This window comes from Suricata suricatta, chromosome 8 (genome assembly GCF_006229205.1).
Source record: "Suricata suricatta isolate VVHF042 chromosome 8, meerkat_22Aug2017_6uvM2_HiC, whole genome shotgun sequence".
In the NCBI taxonomy this organism is placed as follows: Eukaryota; Metazoa; Chordata; class Mammalia; order Carnivora; family Herpestidae; genus Suricata; species Suricata suricatta.
This window is the reverse complement of record NC_043707.1, coordinates 140,472,749-140,494,966: the sequence shown is the minus strand read 5'-3', so window position 1 is coordinate 140,494,966 and position 22,218 is coordinate 140,472,749. Positions and strand designations below refer to the sequence as shown.

At 60.8% G+C, this 22,218-nt stretch overlaps 1 protein-coding gene across 1 annotated transcript in view; it reads left to right on the top strand.

Moving 5' to 3' along the window:
- Window position 1: 1 nt before the first annotated feature.
- Window positions 2-22,218, top strand: part of SKI (SKI proto-oncogene) — a gene marked incomplete at its 5' end in the record, with an annotated part of 63,018 nt that continues 40,801 nt past the window's right edge. Inside the window, one exon of the mRNA XM_029945944.1 lies at window positions 2-826. Coding sequence (XP_029801804.1) covers window positions 2-826 — 825 coding nt within the window. The remainder of the gene's footprint in view (window positions 827-22,218) is intronic.

Sequence of the window (22,218 nt, the reverse complement as noted above, 5' to 3'; positions counted from 1 at the left end):
GAAGGAGAGCGCCAAGGAGGCGAGCGCGGCCGCGGTGCCGGCGCCGGTGCCCTCGGCCGCCGAGCCGCCGCCCGTGCTGCACCTGCCAGCCATCCAGCCGCCGCCGCCGGTGCTCCCCGGGCCCTTCTTCATGCCATCCGACCGCTCCACCGAGCGCTGCGAGACCGTGCTGGAGGGCGAGACCATCTCGTGCTTCGTGGTGGGCGGCGAGAAGCGCCTGTGCCTGCCGCAGATCCTCAACTCGGTGCTGCGCGACTTCTCGCTGCAGCAGATCAACTCGGTGTGCGACGAGCTGCACATCTATTGCTCGCGCTGCACGGCGGACCAGCTGGAGATCCTCAAAGTCATGGGCATCCTGCCCTTCTCGGCGCCCTCGTGCGGGCTCATCACCAAGACGGACGCCGAGCGCCTGTGCAACGCGCTGCTGTACGGCGGCGCCTACCCGCCGCCCTGCAAGAAGGAGCTGGCCGCCAGCCTGGCGCTGGGCCTGGAGCTCAGCGAGCGCAGCGTGCGTGTGTATCACGAGTGCTTCGGCAAGTGCAAGGGGCTGCTGGTGCCCGAGCTCTACAGCAGCCCGAGTGCCGCCTGCATCCAGTGCCTCGACTGCCGCCTCATGTACCCTCCGCACAAGTTCGTGGTGCACTCACACAAGGCGCTGGAGAACCGGACCTGCCACTGGGGCTTCGACTCGGCCAACTGGCGGGCCTACATCCTGCTGAGCCAGGACTACACGGGCAAAGAGGAGCAGGCACGCCTTGGCCGCTGCCTGGACGACGTAAAGGAGAAGTTTGACTATGGCAACAAGTACAAGCGGCGGGTGCCCCGGGTGAGTGTCCGTGCTGGCTGCGGGAGGAGGCTGGGTGCGAGGGGCCCAGGGCCTGGATGCTGGGAGGGCTGGGGCCCTGGGGAAGGCCGGGGGGTGGGGGGGGCGGGGGCCATCCTGGGCCAGGCAGGGGCTCTGTCTCTGCAGGCCGGGACTTGTCTCAGGGTTTGTTTTTAAGGAAATTTAGGGTGGCATGCGTGTCCCCATCGACCGCCACATAGGAAGGGCCTCCCGCTTGGGAGGAGCGGGGATTCCCAGTGCCCTGCAGCCTGGCCCGGCGGGTGGAGAAACCTCCCCAGCGAGGCCCACAGCCATTGATTGCCCAGATGGGCCGTGAGGGGCAGGTTTCCGGCTCAGTGCTCTTGTCCGAGTCCTGGGAAGTTAGATCTGGGCCGGGCCAGGCTGCCGCCTCAGGCCTAGGCCTTCCTTGGGGCCCTGAGGCTCGCAGACTCAGAGGGCTGCCTGCCCTTGGTCCTCGGCAGACAGAACTGGGCCAGGCGGTGTCTGATTGTGCCTTGAAGTCTTGGGAGACAGACTCAGAAACGAAGCCAGGTGTCCAGGCCACAGTGGCAGGGGGCCGAGACTCGGCGACTCCAGCTCTGGGCATTTCCGGGGGCCTGCCGGGGTGTGAATCCCTGAGTCCCCCGTGTGTCGCCAAGGGCCACTTGGCCCTGGGCTTGGGGCCTGGTCAGTGGGAGTAGCTCGCGGTCTGCGATTTGTTTTGGACACGCCCGTTTCCTTGTCTCTCTCTCTCTCTCTCTGAAATGCCGAAGGCGGGCGGGGGGGAGGCCACTGGCCCAGGCTCTGTGGTCCGCCTGGCGGAGAAGCTCTGTGATCCGGCCGGGCAGCTCCTGGGCCGCTGGACGCCAAAACCGTTCACTGGGGTCCTCACCGACTCTTCGTGCTGCCTTCCCCTCCCCAAGTATTTGTAACTTTTCTTTTAAATATCCAGGCTTATTAAATTGCACACACAGAATGCTGCATTGGCTCAGCTATTCTTAGGAGGCCTAATTAATTCAGCTATTGCATCAAACTTTTTTTTTTCTAAATCTGTGAATAGATGCTCCCGCCCGGTTTTCTCTGGGCGCCCCTCCAGCGGAGTGTCAGAGTCTCGGTGAGCAGAGGGGGGCTGGCGATGCAGGGGCTCGTTGCCCGTGCTCGGAGAGAGGGCGGCCGTGGGCGCGCGCGTGCGTGTGCATGAGCATTTGGTGGCATTTCTTCTCTCAGCTCTGCCAGTGCCCAGGTGGCAGGTGGCAGCTGTCCGCAGACTGCGGGGCAGGGGTTGTGCGCGAGGGATGCTCTCACTTGGGGAGGCTGCTGGCGGGAAAGGCCAGCCTGAGTCCCCGATTTCAGATGAGCCGGTGATGGGCAGCGCGATGGGCGCCCTGGGTGAACGAGGGGCTTTTCTTTGGGGCGCCTGCTCCTTCCACAGCCGGTGTGGCCTGGGGGAGTCCTGTGTGCGGGACTGTGGTAGCGAGGCAGGTCCCCCATCTCCAGAGCAAGTGACAGAGGGCCTTGGCCGGCAGGGTGTGTCTGTGTCGTGTCTGGGAGCTGGGGGGACTCGCTGGGACCGACCTTTTGTCACTGGCACGGACCCCGTCTCCGGGTCCCTTGTAGCCGGCTCTGTGCTTCTGGGCGTGGCCATCCCCAGGCTCAGGGAAGGCCCAGCCTGGGCTCCCGGCCTGAGCGCTGCCCGGGGAGGGGGCCGCTGTCCACGGAGCCCAGGCGAGAGCCTGTTTCTGCTGTGGCCTGTTCGACAGACGGTCCGCGCCCCTTCTCCTTCCGTGCTCTTCCTGGTGCTGCTCCGGGCCTCCTGTTCCGACCAAACGAAGCTTTCCCAAGCGACGAGGGGACCTGCTTAGTGAGAGTCGTGGGGTCTCCAGGTCTCCGTCCACTCGCGCTGTCCTGTGTGGTAGTGGCCTGGCGTCCGCCCATGTGCTCTCTTGCGGACTCTGACACCTCGAGGGGTGTTCTTCCTGCCGGCTTTTTCTGCCCGTCCTGTTCTTGGGGCTCTGCCCGCTGTCTTGGCGCCGTGACCACGCGGTTGGGAGTCCTGGGGTGCGTCTTCCTCTTTAAACAGCTTAGCAGAGCCATGTGCTCGTCTGCCCACGCGCCCAGGGCACCACGTGAGGAGGAGGGTCTCAGCCTCAGGGAGCGAATGGGACCCCCCAGCTGCGTAGCCTCCGCTTGCTGTGGAAGGAGCTGCCTGGGAAGACCCGCCCCCCCCGTGCCCCCCCCCCCCCCGTGCCCCGCCTCTGAGCGCTCCTTGTGATCGCCTTTGACGGCTTATTGGGGGGATGTCTTTTGATTCCAATTATTTTATAGCTAGTTTAGTATCTTTGGCCTATCCAGCGTGAGGACAGCAGGGAACAAAGAATGCACTACAATTGCTCTCTGCAGGGACACGACTCCCCTGGGGCCTTGGGTTCTGCTGAGGCGGTGGGAGCCGAGGCCCATTCCCGTGTGGTGGGGCTCGAGGGCCGCCCAGCCGTCCTGCCAGCCGGAGACGCGGCCCCGTTCTGCCCGCAGTGCCAGGAGGGCCCCTGGTCCCGGGGGAGGTCTCGGAGACCAGCTTACCTTGGCCCACGCTGTTTTGCCTGCGGCCTGGCCATGGTGGGTCGTCTGAGGTTGCCCTAGCGTGGAACTGAGTGTGGGGTGGGGCTCCGGCCCTTATGAAGGTGGCCTGTCCATGTATGCGGTTGGCAGGCCTCCTCCGGGTTGCCCCCTCATGTCACGGGGACCGCAGGGGGCCTGCAGGAAGTGCCATGGCCGTGGGGAGCTGCCTCCTAGCCCCTCCGGCCCCGTCCCGGGCTGCCCTGGGCACCCTGTGGCGGGCCGGCCCTGCTATGGGACCCCAGGGGGGCAGCTCCCACGTCCCCATTGCATCTCTCCCCCTGCGTGATCTCCAGCCAGTGGCCTAACCCATGTGGGTCTCCGTGTTCTTGTGTGTGAAATGGGGACTGTGGGAAGTGGTGACCGGGGAGGTTTTATTTTTTGGGGTGTTTAGGTGTCTAGTGAGGAGGGTGGGGTAGGGAGGTGTTAAGTTGTTGCTGGAGGAGCTCGTGGCACGGACACGGGGACCTTGGCGCCCTCTGCCCCCTTGCCCTCCACTTCTCTTCTGCCAGGTTGACTCTGTCCCTTCCTCTTGGGCTTGTCTGATGGTGTTTGGACTGAATTGGCCTAGTAGTTCCGCAGTGTTTCCGGCACAGAGGCAGGTGTCGGTGCTGCTGGCTCGTCCGCCGCGGGGGGCCTGGCTTCTCGGCCGCAGGGCGCCTCCTCGCCGGTAACCAGGCGCGTCCTTTCTGGGTCGGCCGCGGGGCGGTGCGCTGCCCTCGGGGGCCGGGCAGGGGGCAGCCCGTTTGCTCTAGAAACAGGCTCCTCGGAGGTGCTCTCTGCTGTTCCAGGGGATTGTGCGTCTGTCTGTCCTTCAGACACCCAGCTTCTCAGAGGGGCCCTTTTGTAGGCTTGCCCTTACCGTGGGGGTCAGTGTGCTCCTGGGGCCCGCAGGCTGGTGGCCCGCTGGCATGTGGCATGAGCGTCGACGGCTGCATCTGTCTAGATTCCTGATGTTGGGACAGGCTGCTTTGTGTCACGTGCCGCTTTTTCTCTGGTCAGAGGACGTGCTTTCTCAAAGCAGAGACTGGCCAGCAGCTCGGGGGGGTGCCAATCTCGTGGCCCCTCTTGGGAGTGACTGCACCTCCTGGGTCCACAGGCCAGGAAGGGGGTCTTGGCCTGTGGACCTTCCCCTGGAGAGGTGTGTCTTGCTCTTATTTAAGCTGATGTTATCCGGGAAGGAATGGTGTGAAGAGGGCGCTGCCAGGCTGGAACAGACTGACCTTCGCGCTTCCTCCGGGGCCCCCTTGAACGAGGTGCTGTGCTTCTGATGTGATCTGTGTGGGCAGAGACAGCGTCAGACTTGTCCCTTTGTCTGCTTGTTTTGCTCTAGGTTTTTGGGGGGGGGGGTGCCATGGTGATTTCCTGGCTGCAGACGTTTGGTTGTGAAGGTGTGTGCGGGCTCAGGTGACGCCCTGAGGCGAGGTTCCTGGACGGGCCTAGGCCCCCCCATGTGGAAGGTGGGGTATGCCAGAGGAAAGTCTGGGGAGCCGTCTCCGGGAGGAGGGCACACAGCTCGAACGAGACCTCTGCTTCTCTCCCTAGACCCCGACCCGGCTGGGTAGCTGGCCGTGCAGGAGTGAGGGGTGGCTGAAGGGCTGGCCGGGTGCCTCAGCCTGTCTGAGTGAGCAGAGGCATGTCTAGATGGTTCTCCAGGTGTGGACTGCCCGTTCATCTGTTTGTCTGCTTGTCTGTCCGCCCTCCTGCCAGTTTCCAAGACCCCCCCTGTGGAGCTGGGCCAGGCCCCCTGGCTTCTGGGGTCTCTGCAGGGCGGCAGCTCGCCTGGGGTGGCAGAGTCTTTGAGTGACCTTTGCCTCTGTCCCTGCTGCCTCACTGTGGTCCGTCCGTCAGCGCGGGGCCGTGAGAGTACGGTCATTGACTCTCGGCGTCTCGGTTTCTCAACCTTCCCTGCAGCCGGTTTGTGTAATGTCTGTCTGAGCCGTCGGTGAGGGCAGACAGGCCCGTGCAGGAGGAAGTCTGGGCGAGTGTGGCTGAGCCGCACCCCGCGCCCCTGGCCGCCGGGGAGCTGGGCGGGGAGCGGGGGGGCAGTGCTTTCCGGGGCCAGCCTTGGCTGTCTGGCGGGAGGTGACCGCGGGAGGCGGCCCGGGCTGGCGGCCGGACTCTTCGGACTCTTCGCAGCCCGGAGACTGTTACACAAGGCAGCAATAATGTGTCTCTTTCTAAGGATTGCGAAAGTCGGGGAGGATTTCTCCACTGGAAGAATTATGCAAGTTTCAACTGAAATGTTTTTAAAAAGTTTCTTTGTTTTGAGTCAAAATATAGAGGCTGAATTATTTCCTTAAGGTCCGTGAGAGCTGCTGGGGGGAGGAGGCGGCCTCCAATCTGGCCCAGCCCTCGCCCTCCCGGCTTGCGTCCCTGGGGAAATGGGGGGCCAGGCGGAGGGTGAGGGCAGTTGGGATGGAGCTGGGGCGGGGCCTGGGGACCCTGCCATTCCTCCCTGCTTTCTGTTTATTGACCATCTCAGATGTGGGGGGCGGATCAGAGGCGCAGCGAAGGGACAGGAAGTCGTTTCCTGGGGGTGTGGGGTGGTGTGTGGCGGGCAGCCTGTATGGCTGCGGGCGGTGTCAAGAGGGTTTTGGATGGCATTGGGTTAGACCCGCAAACGGTGTCTGTGGGAATGAAGTGGCTTGGGTGGTAGGGACCTCGGTGGGGGGGGCTACATACATGGCCACCACTACTGCATGCAGCTCCAGGTAGCGATTCAGGAGGTGCCGGGCCCGGCTTGGGTCGGGCCTGCCCGCGGGCCCCACTGCGGTGGGCCTGGGCCTTGTGTGTTTGTGGTCAGTGGGCTCGTGGAGGGGGCGGGTTGGTCACAGCTGGGTCGCCAGTTCCGGGCCCAGAGCGAACACTCCTTGAATGACTCAGAGAGGCGTGAAATCACTAGTTGTCGAGGTGTCTGGGCAGCTCTGCTCCTCACAGCGAGGAGAGGAGCGGGGAGCAGAGTGGTGTCCCTGAGGCGTCCTTCGTCCCTGCCGTGTCGTGTGTCCTCAAGAAGGTGGCTCCTTCGGGCCTGTGCGGGGGCGCCTCGAGCCTGCTCTGAACTGGGCGCGGGGCTGCTGGCTGGTGTCCCCGGCTGCCCGCCTCGAGGGGCCTCCCCTGGGACGCTGCCGGCTGCTTTGAAAGAAGCAGCTCTTGTTGGAAGTAGGCCTCCCCGGGGACCCGCCGGGGCGCTCGAGGCGTGGTCGCCACTGTGGCGCGTGCAGTGGCAGGGAGGAGAGGGGAGCTCCGCAGGGTCAGCCAGGTCCAGGGGCCCCGCAGGGCTCTGCTGTGGCCCCTCCCTCCTAACCTGACCCGGGAGCCCACTGTGAGGGGGCAGGTGGGGATGACAGTCCCACGATGGTGGCTCCACCACATGTCCCAGCTCTTGGGTCTGAAGCTCTGGGATGGGGGTGGGGACGGTGCACGTGTTCTGGGGGTGCTGCCAGGTGGCGGGTTGTCAGTCTCCCTGCCCCAGAGGAACTGTCTGCTGCGTCCTCACAGGAGTCACTTGCTTATGACTCGGTGTCTGGGGACCTGCCTGGGCCTGGGACACACTCTCCCCTGAGCCCTCCTCTTCTGGGCTGGGCCGTGCGGCGTGTCGGGGGAGGAAGTGTTTTTTTGGGGGGACGAAAGGTCTGTCCTGATTCACATGCAGGACACAACCCCCGCGCTGCAGCCCCCCACAGCCTGGGAGAGCACGGCCACCCCGTGCTGCCGGGCGCTCGGTGCCAGATGACCAGAGAGAACCTCTCCAGGGGGCCAGGCCTGCGTTCCCTTGGGAGCGGAGCCAGCTTCTCCTGCCCTGTTCCCATCTGTCCCCTGTCAGCTGAGTATTCTTTGGGTGATCCCAGCCCTCTGGGGAGGCCTCCGTAGGGCGGGCACCAGGCTGTGCTCCCTTCCCTGCCTCCAGTGCACTCACTCTTCGCTCCCTACCTTCTCGCTGCCTCTGCGAACCCAGGACTGGATTTGTGGCCGGCGTGGCTTCTGCGTGTGGCGTTCGTGGTCTCCTGGTGCCTGTGGTGGTGCTCCTGCTTCCCCTCTGGTTCTCCTTCCACAGAGTCGTGGTTCGGGTGCCACTTCAGGCCGTGCGCCCGTGCCCGTGGCTGCTTCTGTTTGCCGACATTCTCCTTCCAGACCCGCTCGCTGCTGCACTGTGACCGTCAGAACGGAAAGTGACGCGGCCCAGCTGTGGGGACGTGGACACGGTGTGTGGTCTTGATGTAGGCTCCGTGCTGAAAGGGACACAAAAACGCCCGTTTGAAAGACCCACAGCCCTCTTGCCGGCCTGGCCCCGTGGTGCCCCGTCGGGTCCCTAGGCCGCCATGGGTCGGCTGAGGCCCATGCGCCGCTCTGACATCGGGGCTGCCCTTCCCGAGGGTGGTGCACTCAGCCTTGGGGGTCCTGCTCCGAGGCCCGTGGCCCCCAGCTGCAGAGTGAGACCACATGTGCCCGTCTGGGGCCTGGGCCTGGACAGGGAGTGTGGTTGTCCAGACTTGGCCGCCCCCCCCCCCCCCCGCCCCCCGCCGCTGAGGCCAGTGCTCCTCCCGCGCCGAGCTGGCGCTCCGTGAGCACACGAGGAGCCGGGATCGAAGGGGCCCGGGTGCGCTGCCGGGGGAGCCGGAACCTCTCCCTGGAGGGACAGACGGGTGCGCTCGGCACACGTGCGGCTCTGGAACCTGCTGGGGAGGTTGAGGCAGAGGTGCCGGGCAGTCGGGAGGCCAGGAGGAGTCCGTGGTGGGATCTCCATGCCGGCACCTCTCTGCCTTCCCCTCTGGGCAGGGGGCCTGGGCCGAGGGAGGGGCCGGTGTGGGGGAGGGCCCCCCGGGTCCGTCAAGTCTGTGCGGGGCTCCGCCTTACCTGCTGCCTCCCCGCTTCCTGGTGTTACAACTGTGTTGCCCAAACCATTAAAAAAATGATGCTCCCGAGTTGAATGATATGCAAATGTAGTCAATTAAGCGAGGGGATTTTAATTAGCAGTTTAAGTTCATGTGTGAAGTGCCTTGCCTTAATTACTTGACAGTTTTGTTGTAAATTTGCTAAGTTTTTTTTGCAGAACTATCAAAACTGTGATTTTTTTTTTTTTTTAAACATTCTTGTATGCAGTAAGTGTCGCCCAGCCTGCCTGACCTTAGTGGATTTTGTCTCATTTTAGGAAGCTCTTTCAGCTCTGAGCACGAGGTGGGCCCATGGGTTGCCTCGGTGCGGCTTGGTGAGCCACGACGGGGTCCGTGTTTCTGGAGCCTGGGCTGGCCATGGTCTCGAGCTCCCGGCTGGGGGTGACACTCAGGGCCGGAGAAGGGAGCGTGGTCCTGGAGTGGAGGTCGGGAGGGGTCTCGACTGATGGGACCACCGGGGGCTGGGGGCTACGGGCCTGCGTCCCGAGCAGCCTTGAGGGGCCTGCACGGTGGGCCTGGGTCCCCTCCCCCTCATCACCACAGCTCCCGTCTCGGTCCCTGATGCCTGCTGGAGGCCGAGGGGAGCTCTGGACTCTGCAGCTCCTTCCCAAACCTGCAGAAGGAAGCCTCTCCTCCTGCACCCCTCACCCCCCCAGAGTGTGGTGTCCACCCAACGGGCCCAGCCGGCCGGCCTGGTGTGCTTTTGCTGGCACCGGGCATGGGCCTGGGTGGTCCCTCGTGGGTGGTGTTGGTGTCTCCTCCCCTTTTCAGGAGAACGTGCCCTTGCAGCTCTCGAGAGGGTCTGGGTCATCGAGGGGTCCTCTGTGGAACCTTCCGCACCCCCTGGGTTTCATCGCCTGGTGGAACTTGAGGTCATCCCTCGTGTAGATAGATGTTTTATTTTCTCACTTTGTTGTTTATATTTGAATCGTGATGTCTTTGGTAGATCTGTTTTCTCTCAGTCTCTGTGACAAAGGCTCCCGTCCTGGTTCTCTGTGATCCCTGGAGGGCTGAGGACCATGGCAGGGACCCAGCAGGGCGACCCTCATGGTGTGGCCCGTAGATGGGTGTGAGGGGCTGGGGAGGGGGTGCAGGTGGCGCGGGGGAGCTGGGCCAGGGCGTGGCAGAGGCTTGGTGGCCACTCTGCATGCCTGGGCCTCTGCCATCGTGTGTGCACTTTGCTGGCCTTGTGGAACAGAACCCGGGCAGGTGGTGCTGGGCAGGGCCACACGGTTCCCTTCCTGTCACTGCCAGCACTGAGGTGCTGGGTGCGCCCGTCCCCGCTGGCCGATGCAGGGCGCGTCCCGGCTACGAAACGTGCGCCTCCACCGGAGCGGCGACGCTCCCAGTGCGGCCCGCACGCCTGGCCCAGCACCTCGGCGTCTACTCATTTGGTTTCATCCAACCGTCGCCCTTTTCTTGTGCAAGGGGCTGCGCTTCTCATTTCTAAGTGCATTTCGTCACCTGACGTGTCCTGTCCGACAGGTCACAGCTGTGGAGCCGTGCCGGGCCCCTGCTGGGTCAGTGGCTCCTCCGTGCTTGCTCTGCAGCGTCCACGGCCACCGTTGCTCGTGGTCGAGGGGCCTTCTGCACGTGCTTGCTGCGTGCACACGTGTGTGCGTGCCTGTGTGTACACATGTATGGCCACACGTTTTCAAGTATTCTTTGGTGCGGAGGGTTCTGGCGTTTATTTAACATGTGGGTGCGCGCTGTACTTGTGTTACTGTGAGCGAGGCCTCGGCGCCGTGACCGGAAGATGGGAGCGTGGGCACCGCCGCGTCCACACCCAGGCTGAAACGTGCGCTCTGCCTGCGCTTCTCTCTCACTGACCCCCAGGGACGCCATCCTAAACGTCCCGTGTGTGCATCCGTGTCCCGTCACCTGTGCCTGCCTGCACGGGGCCCTCACCTGGGGGCTCCGGTCACTCGCCACCTAGTTGCTGTGTGGCTCTGCTGCCCGAGCACACCGGCCCGGCCCCGCTCCGGTGGCGGTGGCTGGTGGCTGGTGGCTGGTCTGGCTTGCCAGGCAGACGCCTCCAGACGGGAGTCCCAGACCGTCGTTGACCCGAGTCTGCCTGGGGCCTGGGCCGGAGCGCACCTGCAGCGCGCTGGACTGGCCTCTGAAGTGGCCCCACCTCTGCCCCTGTGTCCCTGTGTCCCGTGCCGGCAGAGGTCAGCCCTCACTGTCCGTGTGTCTCCTCTGGCACGTGTGATGTTAGGTGGGGGGCTTCTTGTGGGAGATTGGGTGGATGGGGGCCGCCCGCTGGTTTACTTACCTACACACGCGGCGTGCGCCTCTGTCTCGAAGATCCTGATGGAGGGTGGCCGTGTCATGCTCTGACGCCAGGGACGGGGGGCCTCTGAGCGATCCCGATGCTGCGTGGTACTCGGTCTTCCTGTGAATGGCTTGTGGCTTATCAGCCGCTCCTCATGACCTGGGTGGCTGTCGTTCAGGATGACTTTGCTAATTTGAAAGGTGAAAAATCCCATTTTTTAACTTTTCTACTGGCATCAACCATTTTCTTACTTTTTGTGTTTCTGTAATTAGCCTCGTGCAATTGCTTTGTTTTGGTAAAATATAGTTACTGTAAAACTTGCCATCCTAGCCTTTTTTTTCTTTTGAGAGAGAGCATGTGTGAGGGAGCTGGGGGTGTGTGTGGGGAGAGAGAGAAAGAGAGAGAGAGAGAGAGAGAGAGAGAGAGAATCCCAACAGGCTCTACACTGAGCCCTCTTTGGGGCTCGATCCCATGAACCGCTAGGTCATGACCTGAGCGGAAATGAGTCTGGATGCCAGCCAGGCGCCCCTCTTAACCATTTTAAAAGGCACCATTTGGGGCGAAAGTACATCCACATTGCTGTACAACCATCACTACCATCCATTTCTAGAACTTTCTCCTTCCCAGACTGAAACTCTATTCCCAGTAACCACACTCCCCATTCCTGCCCCCAGCCCCTGGTGCCCACCCTTCCCCTTTCCGTCCCTGAATCTGACGTTGTTAGGAATCTCTTGTGAATGGAAGCCTGTAGGATTTGTGTTTATTTCTGGTTTATTTCACTAAGCATCATGTTCTCAAGGTCTGTCTAGCGTTGTAGCCGGTGCCTGCGTTTCCTTCCTTCCTAAGGCTGAGTAATGTCCCGAGTGTGAACAGACCACGTGTTTGCGTATCCGTTAGGGGTGGGTACTTGGGCACCATGTTTCAGCTCATGAATAACCTGGCTTTGAACACGGGTGTGCGGGATCTCTTGGAGACCCTGCTTTCTACTGTTCGGCATCTCTGCTGAAGGAGAGTCACTGGATCTTACTGTAACTGTATTTTGTAATTTTTTAAATTTTTCTCTACTTTTTAAAGTTTGAGAGAGAATGCACATGTGCGTGCGTGCTTGAGTGGAGGAGGGGCAGAGGGAGAGGGAGAATCCCAAGAGGGCTTTGCACTGACTCGGATCTCAAACTCACGAACCATGAGATCATGACCTGAGCTGAAATCAAGAGTTGGACGCCTAACTGACTGAGCCCCTCAGGCACCCTAAACTGGATTGGTTCCTAATTGAGTTTTGAAAGTTCTTCACATACTTGAGGTATGTTCTTTACCAGATGCATGTTAGCGAATATTTTCTGCCGACTTGTGACTTTTTTGTTCTCTGAGCAGTATCTTTAGAAGAGTAGGTATTTTTAGTTTAGACGAAGTCCAGGATACAATTTTTATTTTACTTTTGTTTGTATGTATGTATTTTTAACATTTATTTATTTTGAGAGAGAAGGAGAGAGTGAGCAGGGGAGGGAGGGCAGAGAGAGAGGAGGAACAGAGGATTGGAGTGGGCCCTGTGCTGAGGGCAGAGAGTCCCACGTGTGGCTCGGGCCCACCGGCCGGGAGATCTTGACCTTGCCGAAGTGGGATGTTAGCCAGCCGAGCCACCCATGTGCCCCGCTGTTTTAATTTTTTGAGGACTTGCCACCCTTGGCTGCAGCGGCTCCACTACTGTTCACTCCCGCCACGGAGTGCGCAATGGCCGCAGTTTCTCCCACGCCCTTGCTGAGGACACCTGTTTGTGTTCTGACCAGGCGGCCCTCCTGGCGGGTGCCGGCCGCATCTCCCCGTGGAGGGTGAGGCGAGCACCTAGGGTGCTTCTTGGCCATGCATTTGCCTTCTTGGGAGAAACGCCTGTTCAAGTCTTTTGACCTTTTTTGAGTCGAGCTGTTTTGTTTTATTTATTTATAGGAGTTCTTTGTGTATTCTGGGTACGAGTCCCGTCCGCCATGGCGACTGACGGTCTGGTGTTACGTCCCCGGCACGTACTGGGGCGCACAATCCTCTGTTGAGTGTCCGAGGCCGGAGCCTGTCTGTGCAGGAGGCCCCCGTGCCCCCAGGCAGGGGCTGTGACCTGGGGTGAGGGGCTGTGGGTGTCGCTGGGGGGAGGAGTCTCATGGTGTGAGCACAGTGGCAGGTGGACCTGAATGTAAATGTCATTTTGTTTGTGTTTTTTTGTTTTTTTTAATTAAAGATTTTTTTTAAGTGATCTCTCCACCCAACGGGGTGCTTGAACTCACAACCCTGAGATCAGAAGTTGCACGCCCTCCCAACTGGGCTAGCCAGGCACCCACCCCCTCATTCTCTTGTGGGTGCCTGCCGTGAGTGCAGCCGGGAAGGGGCTAGGCCACGCTCAAAAGCCATGGTCTCCATGGCTCGCGCCCCTCTTACGGACTTCGGGGTCCAGGCCTGTTCTTGGCCATGGTTTGCACTAGTTTGGTTCTGTTGGTTTCAGGGGGCAAGGGGTGACAGGTGGCCTGGGCAGTGTTGGTCCTCCAGATGGGCCACACGCTATCATGTTCCGGCACCTCAAGGGGGAGGCGAGTGTGTATAAGTGACCATGGCCTTGAGGCCAAAGGGGGCAGCCCTGTCCCTTCTCCAGAGCCCCAGAGGGCTTGGCCTACTGCTTCTTTGGGTGCTGGGGTGGCCCCCGGGGCTGGACGGTTGCCTTGGCCAGGACATGTGGCATCCACGCTGCCTGTGCCCACCCCCGGGGCGGCACTGACCGAGCCAGGGACCCCACTGCCAGCAGCCGTTCCTGTGATTCGGTTTCCAGATGTCCTGTCTTGGCCTCTGGGTCAGGCGCAGGCTTGGACCCGAGAGCAGATTCCTGGTCCAGGTGACAGCTCTTGCTTCTTGTCTGGCTTTTCCTCGCCGGGGACTATTAGGCGAGGGCAGGGGTGCTCTGGAAGGAGGGTCCTCGTGTTTGTTTTGCAGATACTCTTGGGGTTCCCACTGCCAGGTGCTGGTCAGAGGAAGGCCTGGCCACACAAGCCCAGTCAAGGGTCCTGCGACCACCCTCGGGGAGGGTTCCTCTTTGGGTTTGGATTGAGGGGAAAAAGAGCTGAAAATCTCTTAGAGGCCCCTTGTCTGCTGCCCGCGGTGAGGGAAATGCCGCTGTCCGGGGGTCTGACTTCAAGTATCCCTTTCTCCTTCCCTTCTCTCTGGGCCAGGAGTAAGTAGTCACTGCAGCTCTTTGGTATTTCTGGTCAAGTAGAAGTTTCTAGAAGTTTAGACGGAAACGGCAGAGCTTCCTGGCTGTTCCCTGGGCCCAGGTCCTGGCTAGGCCACTTCCTCACTCTGGGATCCTGGGTTGTGCCACTTCCTGGGCCTCAGTTTACCCTCTGGAGTGCGTGATGACGGGCTGTGCTGTGCAGAGCTGACCCCTCCGGTACTTCCAGCACCCTTTCTTCCGAAAGCCAGGACATCGGACGGAGGCGGCCGGGAGCCAGTCGGGGCCACATGGCATGCAGAGCTGCCGCGGTGGCTCACCCCCAGCCAGCCGAGCCGGTTGGATGGATGTCAGCAGGTGCTGTGGGCAGAAAGCACAGAGAGGGTCAGGCAGCGGAGGCTCCCTGTGTCCCCACTGGGCGTGTCCACGGACCGGGCCTGTGCTGTCCGTCGTTGGTCTCCACCCGCCTGCCCTGGCTGCCTCCCCTTCCCAGGCTCCAGCTCGCAGCCGGCTTAGGAGGGCCAGCGTCCACTGTGCACACGCGATGGAGCACCTGACCTGGCCCTCTGCGTGTCAGGTCCACACGGCTCCTTAGCCGTTGACTCCTTAGCCACAGCTTTGATCTGAATGGGGTAAAATTAACCCCAGAGTGATTCTGTTTTCTTACTTTTTAAGTAGCCCACCTCGAGGCTTGAACTCACGACCCTGAGATCAGGAGTCACACCGGCTACCGACTGAGCCAATCAGACTCCCCAACCCCGGAGCGACTCTTCTCTGGGAAAAGTGAGGTTTCTCAGAAAGTGAAAACGAGGCAGTGGGTAGAGAAGCAGCTTAGAGGCCATGTTCCCTGCCTTCACGTCGGGTGGACAGCAGCGACACCGACCCCTGGAGCCGACTCTTCCAGCGGTCATGCCACTTGGCTGGTGGCCGGGCCTCAGGGTCACGGTTCTGTGTTGGGCAGGTCTGCCTGGACCAGAGGTGTTTCTCTCTGTCCTCCTGCTGGCTTTGGGTCCTGGTCCACGGGCTGGTTGGGGTTCCGGATCATCGTCCCCGGGAGCGGCACTGGAATTCGAGATCCATTTTTATGACCAGGATTTGTTACAGTTCTAGAACCGTGGGATTTTCAGAGTTAGGGGTCCCGTGGCTGTCTTGTTTCTGATGCACTTGGCTTCGTGTCCTAGAGAAGCCACGAAACAGGCTTAGGTCTCCAGGGAGGTCATCGTCCCGCACGACCCACGGCCCGAACGTGGTGCCTGCCGGGCCGTCCCCAGAGCACGGGGCGTGCGCTCATGTGTCCCCGCGTGTCCCTGCGCCGCAGGTGGCTGACGGCAGAGTGGAAACGCGCCCGTCTGTAGGCCAGCCGCCTCTCCTTGGCTTAGGACTTCTTATTTTGGAAGATCTTCAAGCCCCCGGTGGAGCTGTGAGAGCAGCCCTCACTGAGGCTCATCATCGTGGGCACCCCGCCGCGCGGGTGCACCCTCTCGTGTGAAAGCGCGTCCTCGGGCACGGTTCCTGGCTGTGGGGGCCCCTGCCGTTGGCACAGCCTGGTGACCTCCAGGTGCACCCTGCGGCCGGGGGTCTTTGTCCCCGAGCCTCTTCGGGGCTCATACCTTTGGTTCTTCACAGCGATGGTGCACTTGGGGGTGCGGGGTGTCCTATGGTTTGTGTCGCCGGCCCACAAGCCTACGCCCTGGGGGAGGTGGGCCGGCGTGCGCTTGTGCCCTCCCGCCCCAGCTGCTCCAGGGGAGCCAGGTCGGCAGGGACAGGCCTGTCCCTGAATGTGGACACGTCCGCCCAGCTGGAGCCCCAGCCGAGAGCGGGATTGGGTCAGGACAGGGCAGACTTCTATGGTAGAGTATTTTCTGCACGTGAACGTTGGCCATGTTTTCACGTCTCTCTCGCGGGTCATTTATAGAAACTGAGCCGCCTCCTTCCGTCCCACGGCTTCCCGGCTCCTGGCTCTGGAGGCCTCGCAGAGGCTGCGTCTGCTGACATTTTGCCGTTCCTTGTCTGCGTCTGTTGGCTGTGCCCGCAACGGCTGGGGCCCCGTGGGCACTCCTGCTCCTCCTTCTTGCTCAGAATGTTCTCCTGGTCTGCACCCCGTGCCGGAGGCTTCCCCGCGTCCGTGTTGTCCAGTATGGCCGGCGGGGTCAGGAAGGACAGGAAGCCCGGGCCGGGTCGTGGCGTCCTTCGGGTGCTGGTCACTGTGGCTTGGGTTGCGTCGGGAGGACAGCAACTGTCCTTTTCTGTTTCCAGTCTTAAAACAAGTCTTCCCTCGGATTTCCGAAAGTCCCGGGAGGTGAAGCAAGCAAGCAGGGTTCAGGTGACGCCCAGCTGCCCCGAGAAGGCCCAGCGCTTTGAGGGCAGGGCATGCCGTCCTAGCGTGAGGGGTGGCCTCTGCGCCCCAGGCCCCGGCCCTGTGTTGGCACCCCGCCCCCTTGCGTCTTGTCCTCCCTGGAGGAGGCGGCCTTCACACTGTGGTTTTTCACGCTCCCTTTGTTTATGGCCCTGGGGGCCCGGCTTTCTGAGGCGGCCGTGAGCCTAGGTCTGTCACAATGGGAGGCCCTCCGGGGAAACAGTATGTAAGCCTGAGTTCTTCCAGACCCTCCCGCACACATACAGCCCGTCCCCGACGCTCTGGCCTCGGCCAGGGTCTCGCTTCTGTTCCTGAGGACGGCTTCCCACCACGTGCGTGTATTCGTGAACGCCGGCAGCCCCACGCCCGGCGGCGGGAGGCAGGGGCAGGGGTGGCTGGGACTGTGTGGTGGGTGCCGTGCACCCACTGTCTGCAAGGGCGTGGGGGGGTGGTGCGGGAGCCGTGGCTGGTCCCCTGGCAGGACCCGATCCCGCCAGCCAACGGCCCCTGACCGGTCTCCGCCCCACCCGGCTGTCAGGGTCTGTGGCTCGAGTTGAACAGAGGCCTTCATCCCGGAGCTGGCGGGGCCGCCGCCTCGGAGCCCACAGCTGCCAGGTGGCAGGTGGGGGCTGGAGGGGTGGCTGACTGGCGGGTGACGGCCTCCGCCCGGGTTGGTGCCAGTGGCCCCTGTCTGCTGTGGACCAGAGTGCCTGCTGCTCTCCGTTCTTCCAGATGGTTCAGCTTGTGAGTCACACCTGCCCTGCCGCCCAGCTTTGAGGGTCGCCCCTGACTTCGAGTCCCCGCAGGCCCCTGTGCGCCCCTCCATGGGCTGGCGTCCTGTTGGTGTGGCCTCGCCTCACACTTGCTGGACTTCACCCCTCTGCGCGGCCGGCTGGGAAGGGCCTCTCCTGGAGGTGCTGAGAGCAGAGACAACGGGACCTCTCTTTGGGCTACTGGCACACCCTGCCCGTGACAGAGGAGGCCGGGGCCACCCTGCACGGCCTTGGGGCTGTGGGCCTGCGGTGTTGGAGGGCCTTCCCAGGCCTGGAGCTGTCCCGAGTGCTCCTCGTGCCCGGCGCCCGGGGTGCATTCGTGAGTGGCCTCTAGGAGTGTCCGGGGGACGGCTGTTTCTCGGGTCTTTTGGCTCCTCTTGGTTCGTCTCCAGGTGATTCTGAAGTCGCGGTGAGGTAGCCTTGCTGGGCGTGCCTGCTTGGAAGACGGGCCGGGCCTCCTCCCCACCCCCAGCCGCAGCACCCGCGCCCTGCCCCCCGCCCGGCCGCCTGCCCTGACGCGGGCCTCGGAGCCGGGCGACGAGTTATCGTGGCTGCTGGTGCCGGGGAAGGAGGCTGCCCCCGGCTCTCCTGCGTCACCCTGGCACATCGTCTCCTCTGTCGTGGGTGTGGGGGGGGGTCCCTGCCCTGCTGGGGCTCATCTTGTCTCCTCCCTGTCCCTTGAGCAGCCCTGCAGTGATGCTGCCTCATCCAAAAATGACCAGACGGAAAGCTCAGGACCCCATTTAGAGCTTTATTTGGCTGCTGTTCATTTTAAAGTACTTGATGCTCAGTCCGGACATGTTGAAAATGTACCCACTGGCTGTCAGACTGTCCTTTGGTCGCGCCTGGCCGTCACGGCCACCTCTGGGGTGGACCAAGTGGACAAGGGGGTGGGAGCAGACTTGGAATCTTCCGTTTGCTTCCCACACTGCTGTGGTGGCTCTCCTTCCTCCAGATGCCCTTTCCCCTCTGTGGGCACAGGCAGCAGTGGCCCCACACGGCCCTGAGTGGCCTGCGTGGTCGAGCGGCAGAGACGCAGGTGGCGTGCCTGCTTCCCGGGCCGTGCCCGTGGCCGCTTAAGGCGTCAGCGGACAAGGTCTGCAAGTACGGGGCGAATGGCACACATGGGGCATCCCCCGTCCTGTCCTCTCCCTGGGCCTTGGGCAGCGACTTCCTGTTGTTCAGTGTTCTGTTGACCTCCTGTTTGTGTCACCTGCGCCGCCGCCTCCCTGGTCCCCTCAGCTGCTTCCCCGCGTCGTGTCTCGTGGTTGAGGACTCCGTCCTTTGCGCTCACTTTTATGACTCTGCGGTCACGTTTGCCCCGAACCAGCATCCGACTCCTGACCCCACCCCCCACCCCAACCCCGTCTGCCCCGCCCTGGGGCCCTCGTGCTGACCTCACTTCCTCTCTGCTCCGGGCCCTGCAGTTGGTGGCCGCTGTCTCCTGCTCGCTGGCACTGGCCTTGGCCCGCCTGGAGGCTGGGCCGGGCTGGGCACAGAGTGTGGCTCGCCTCTTTGCCTTTCCCTGGAGCCCAGGGCCCGGCCCCAGGGCGCCCTCCTCGTTGGCTGGTGTCTCTGGGCCTCCGGTTCCATGTCCCTCTCCCCTGGAGCACAGCCAGCTGGGCTCTGATGCCTCGCCCCCTACTTCTCTGTCTCTGTTCCTCTCGGGGGTTTTCGTGCCTAACTCTGTTCTTGTCTGCTTTCAGGCTTTGTGATTTCATTTGTAATTTCTAAGATGGCCTTTTTTGATTCTTTCTTTCACCTGTCCTCTTGTCGGGGCTGTGCAGTGTTGTCTCTGGTCCCTGGGGGATGTCGACTGTCTTCTCTGAAGTCCCGTTTTTGCCTTGTTTCAGGCCCTGCTCTCCCACCGTGGCGATGCGGGGCCGCGGGGCCCGCACGGGGCGGGAGCCTGCGCTTGGCCTCGGGGTGGGTGGCCGGCTCCTCACGCGGACCTGCAGACCCGTCCTCTACTCTGCCTCTGCAGACCTCCTCTCCGCCCCCCCGTGGCAGCTGGTCTCTTTGCACCCCTGCTTTTCTTGGTGGTGCCCAGGGGTGTTTCCCCGAGCCGTCCGGCCCTGGCCCCTCTTCCCGGCCGCCTCCGCCCTCCCGTGTGCTCTAGGTTAGGACGGCCCCTCCTTCATTGCAGAGCAGGGGCTTTGGCAACTGTTTTTATTCTTAAGAATGTATTTTTAAGCAAATCTATACCGTGGGGCTCAAACTCCCAACCCGAGATCCAGTCACGTGCTCCACGAACAGAACCAGCCAGGCGTCCCTTGGCGAGTAAAAAAAAAATTGTTTTATTTTTATTAAAAAATTTTTTTAAAAAATGTTTATTTTTGAGAGAGACAGAGTATGAGCGGCAGAAGGGCAGAGAGAGAGAGGGAAACACAGGACTCGGAGCAGGCTTCAGGCTCCGAGGTGTCAGCACAGAGCCTGACACAGGGCTTGAACTCACGGACTGTGAGCCGAAGTCGGACATTTGACGGATTGAGCTACCCAGGTGCCCCTGTTGGCGATTTCTGAGAGGAGAATGGAGTTGAAGAATTTTTGCATCTCCTTCTAAAACCGGTTTTCTTGGGGAGCCTGGGAGGCTCAGCTAGTTGAGCACCTGAGTCTTGATTTTGTCTCAGGTGTTGGTCCCAGGGTTGTGGGGTTGAGCCCCCCCGTCAGGCTCTGTGCTAAGCCCATGCTCGCTCTCTCTACCTCTCCCTCCCTCCCTTTCACCTTCTCTGTCTCTCTCCCTTTCGTGGACACATGCGCTGTCATTTCTCTATTTTTCTCAAAAAAAAAAAATGTTTTTCTTCCTTCAAAATGATGCATTTTAATTACTGTATTTTCTTTGTGTGTTTCCTGGATTTGCAAAAGGTGTTGGCGTTTTATTTTTTTATGGTGTTGGTATTTTAAGCATCAAGGAAGGAAGGGCACAGCGCTGCTTTGAAAAGGAAAGTACGTACTGCCAGTTACTTGTGACGTTAACCAGAAGTGACCCTCGGGTACCAGGACTGACTTTCTTGGAATGTCTCCTCGTGTGCACGTGGGTGCACGTCACATGGGGTCCCTGTCCTGGAAGGTCGTCAGTGACTGCGGCTGAGTGTGGTCTCCTGAGGTCTGGGAGAGAGAGTCCAGCCCCCTTGTTCTGCGGCTCCGCCCCCAAGGAATAGCTGAGTTCCAGGACCTGTTGAGGGATGCAGAGTGAAGGAGAACGTGAGCTAAGGTGTTCTAGAACCGTCTTTTTTTTTTAAAAAACCGGCTTGAAAACTCTTTGTGGAGAAGCGAGGCTTGTCGGGAGCCTCACCGATCCTTACTGCTTGTTTGGGGGTTTTCTCGGGAGCCCTCTCACTCCACTCCTGTTCATCAGATGGCCCCACGAGCCTGCGCCGCCGTCTCTGGGGACTGTGGGCTGGGGCTTTCTGTTAAATGTTTGCTTTGCTTTGTTCCTTCTTGGCTCTGGATCCATCCATCATACTTGCTGGTTTTCTGGGCCAGTAGCTAATTAAACTTGAGCGTCAGAATTTGTAAGAACGGCTAGCTTCTGGGGGGCCTCACCCCCAGTGTCTGAGTCCCAGGTCTGAGACAGGTTCTGAGCATTTGCATTTCTAGTAAGTTCCCAGGTGATGCTGGTTGCACGGTGGGGAGCCCCTTGGGAGAACCCCTGATATACCATGCCGCCTGCCACGCCCTAGGCCAGGTCCAGCCCCCACCCATTTTTGTAAATAAAGTTTTATTGGTTCTCAGCCACACCCCTTTTTGTTCCCAGTGTGGGAGGCTGCTTTTGTGATGCAGGAGCAGCAGCTTTGAGTAGTTGTGAGTGAGAGCGCATGGCCCTCAAAGCTAAAAATACTCAGGATTTGGCCCTTCACAGGGAAAGCTTGCCAATTTCTGATCTAGAGAAAGAAATGATTTTAATGCACTGCTACTGTATTTTTGTGGATCTTTATGGGATGGAAAAGGATATGTGTGGGATCAACCACAGAAGAGACGGTGGCCTCATGCTGCTGGCTTACGTTGGCCCGTGACCTGTGGAAATTGTTTAAGACGAGAGAACAAACGGGGCATCCGGGGGTTGAGCGTCCGACTTGGGCTCAGGTCACGATCTCACAGTTCATGGACTTGAGCCCCACGTCGCGCTCTGTGCTGACAGCTCAGAGCCTGGAGCTGCTTCAGATTCTGTGTCTCCCTCTCTGCCTTTCCTCCCCTCGTGCTCGTTCGCTCGCTCGCTCTCTCAAAAATAAACATAAAAATAAGGAAGACTACAGAACAAATGAATCCTGGACTATGAAGGGTCTGGTTGGGATGCTTGCTGTATAGTTATTTTTATTCTACTTTTTTTTTAATGTTTTATTTATTTTTGATACAGACAGAGACAGCATGAGAGGGGGAGGGGCAGAGAGAGAAGGAGACACAGAACCGGAAGCAGGCTCCAGGCTCTGAGCTGTCAGCACAGAGCCCGACGCGGGGCTCGAACCCACGAACGTGAGATCTGACCTGAGCCGAAGCCGGAGGCTTAGCCGACGAGGCGCCCAGGCGCCCCTATTTTACTTTCTTTTAAAGACTGACTTGTTTTTAAGAGAGCATGCATTTGAGGGAGGGGTGGCGGGGGGCAGAAATCCAGTGTGGGCTCCACACCTGATGGGGAGGCTCCAACCCACGGACCATAGGTCATGGCCGGAGCCGAATTCAAGAGTTGGATGCTTAACTGACTGAGCCCCCCGGGGACCCCTAACGCAGCTTTTTAGAGATACACTAAACACACTTTGCTGCACGGAGTTAAAGTGCACAGTGTGATGACTTCGGCACACGTGTACACATGTAAAAGCATTACTCGGGCCCAGATAAGGAGCCTGCCCGTCACCCACACAGTGTCCATGTGCCTGTACGTGATCCCTCCTTCCTGCCCCCTCAACCCCCCTACCCCCCAGGCAGCCACCGATCAGCTTCCTGTCACTAGAGAGAAGTTTTCCCTCTCTAGAGATTTATATAAATGAAATCTCCCTGTCTCTCTTTTTGGGTTTGATCTCTTCGCTCAGCAGAATTATTTTGAGATTCTTATGCACGGTTGCATTTGCTAACCACTGGGCGGTGGTGGTCACATGGGTCTGCCACACCGTGTTCACGCACACACCTGTCGAGGTGACCCGATCCTTTCCAGTTTGGGCCCGGCGAGTGGAGCTGCGAGTGTTTTTAGGGACACACGCCTTTCTTTGCTTCGGCTCCGCGCCTGCACGTGGAGTGACTGGGTCGCGGGTATGTGGGGGTGTGTGTGGGGGTGTGTGTGGGGGTG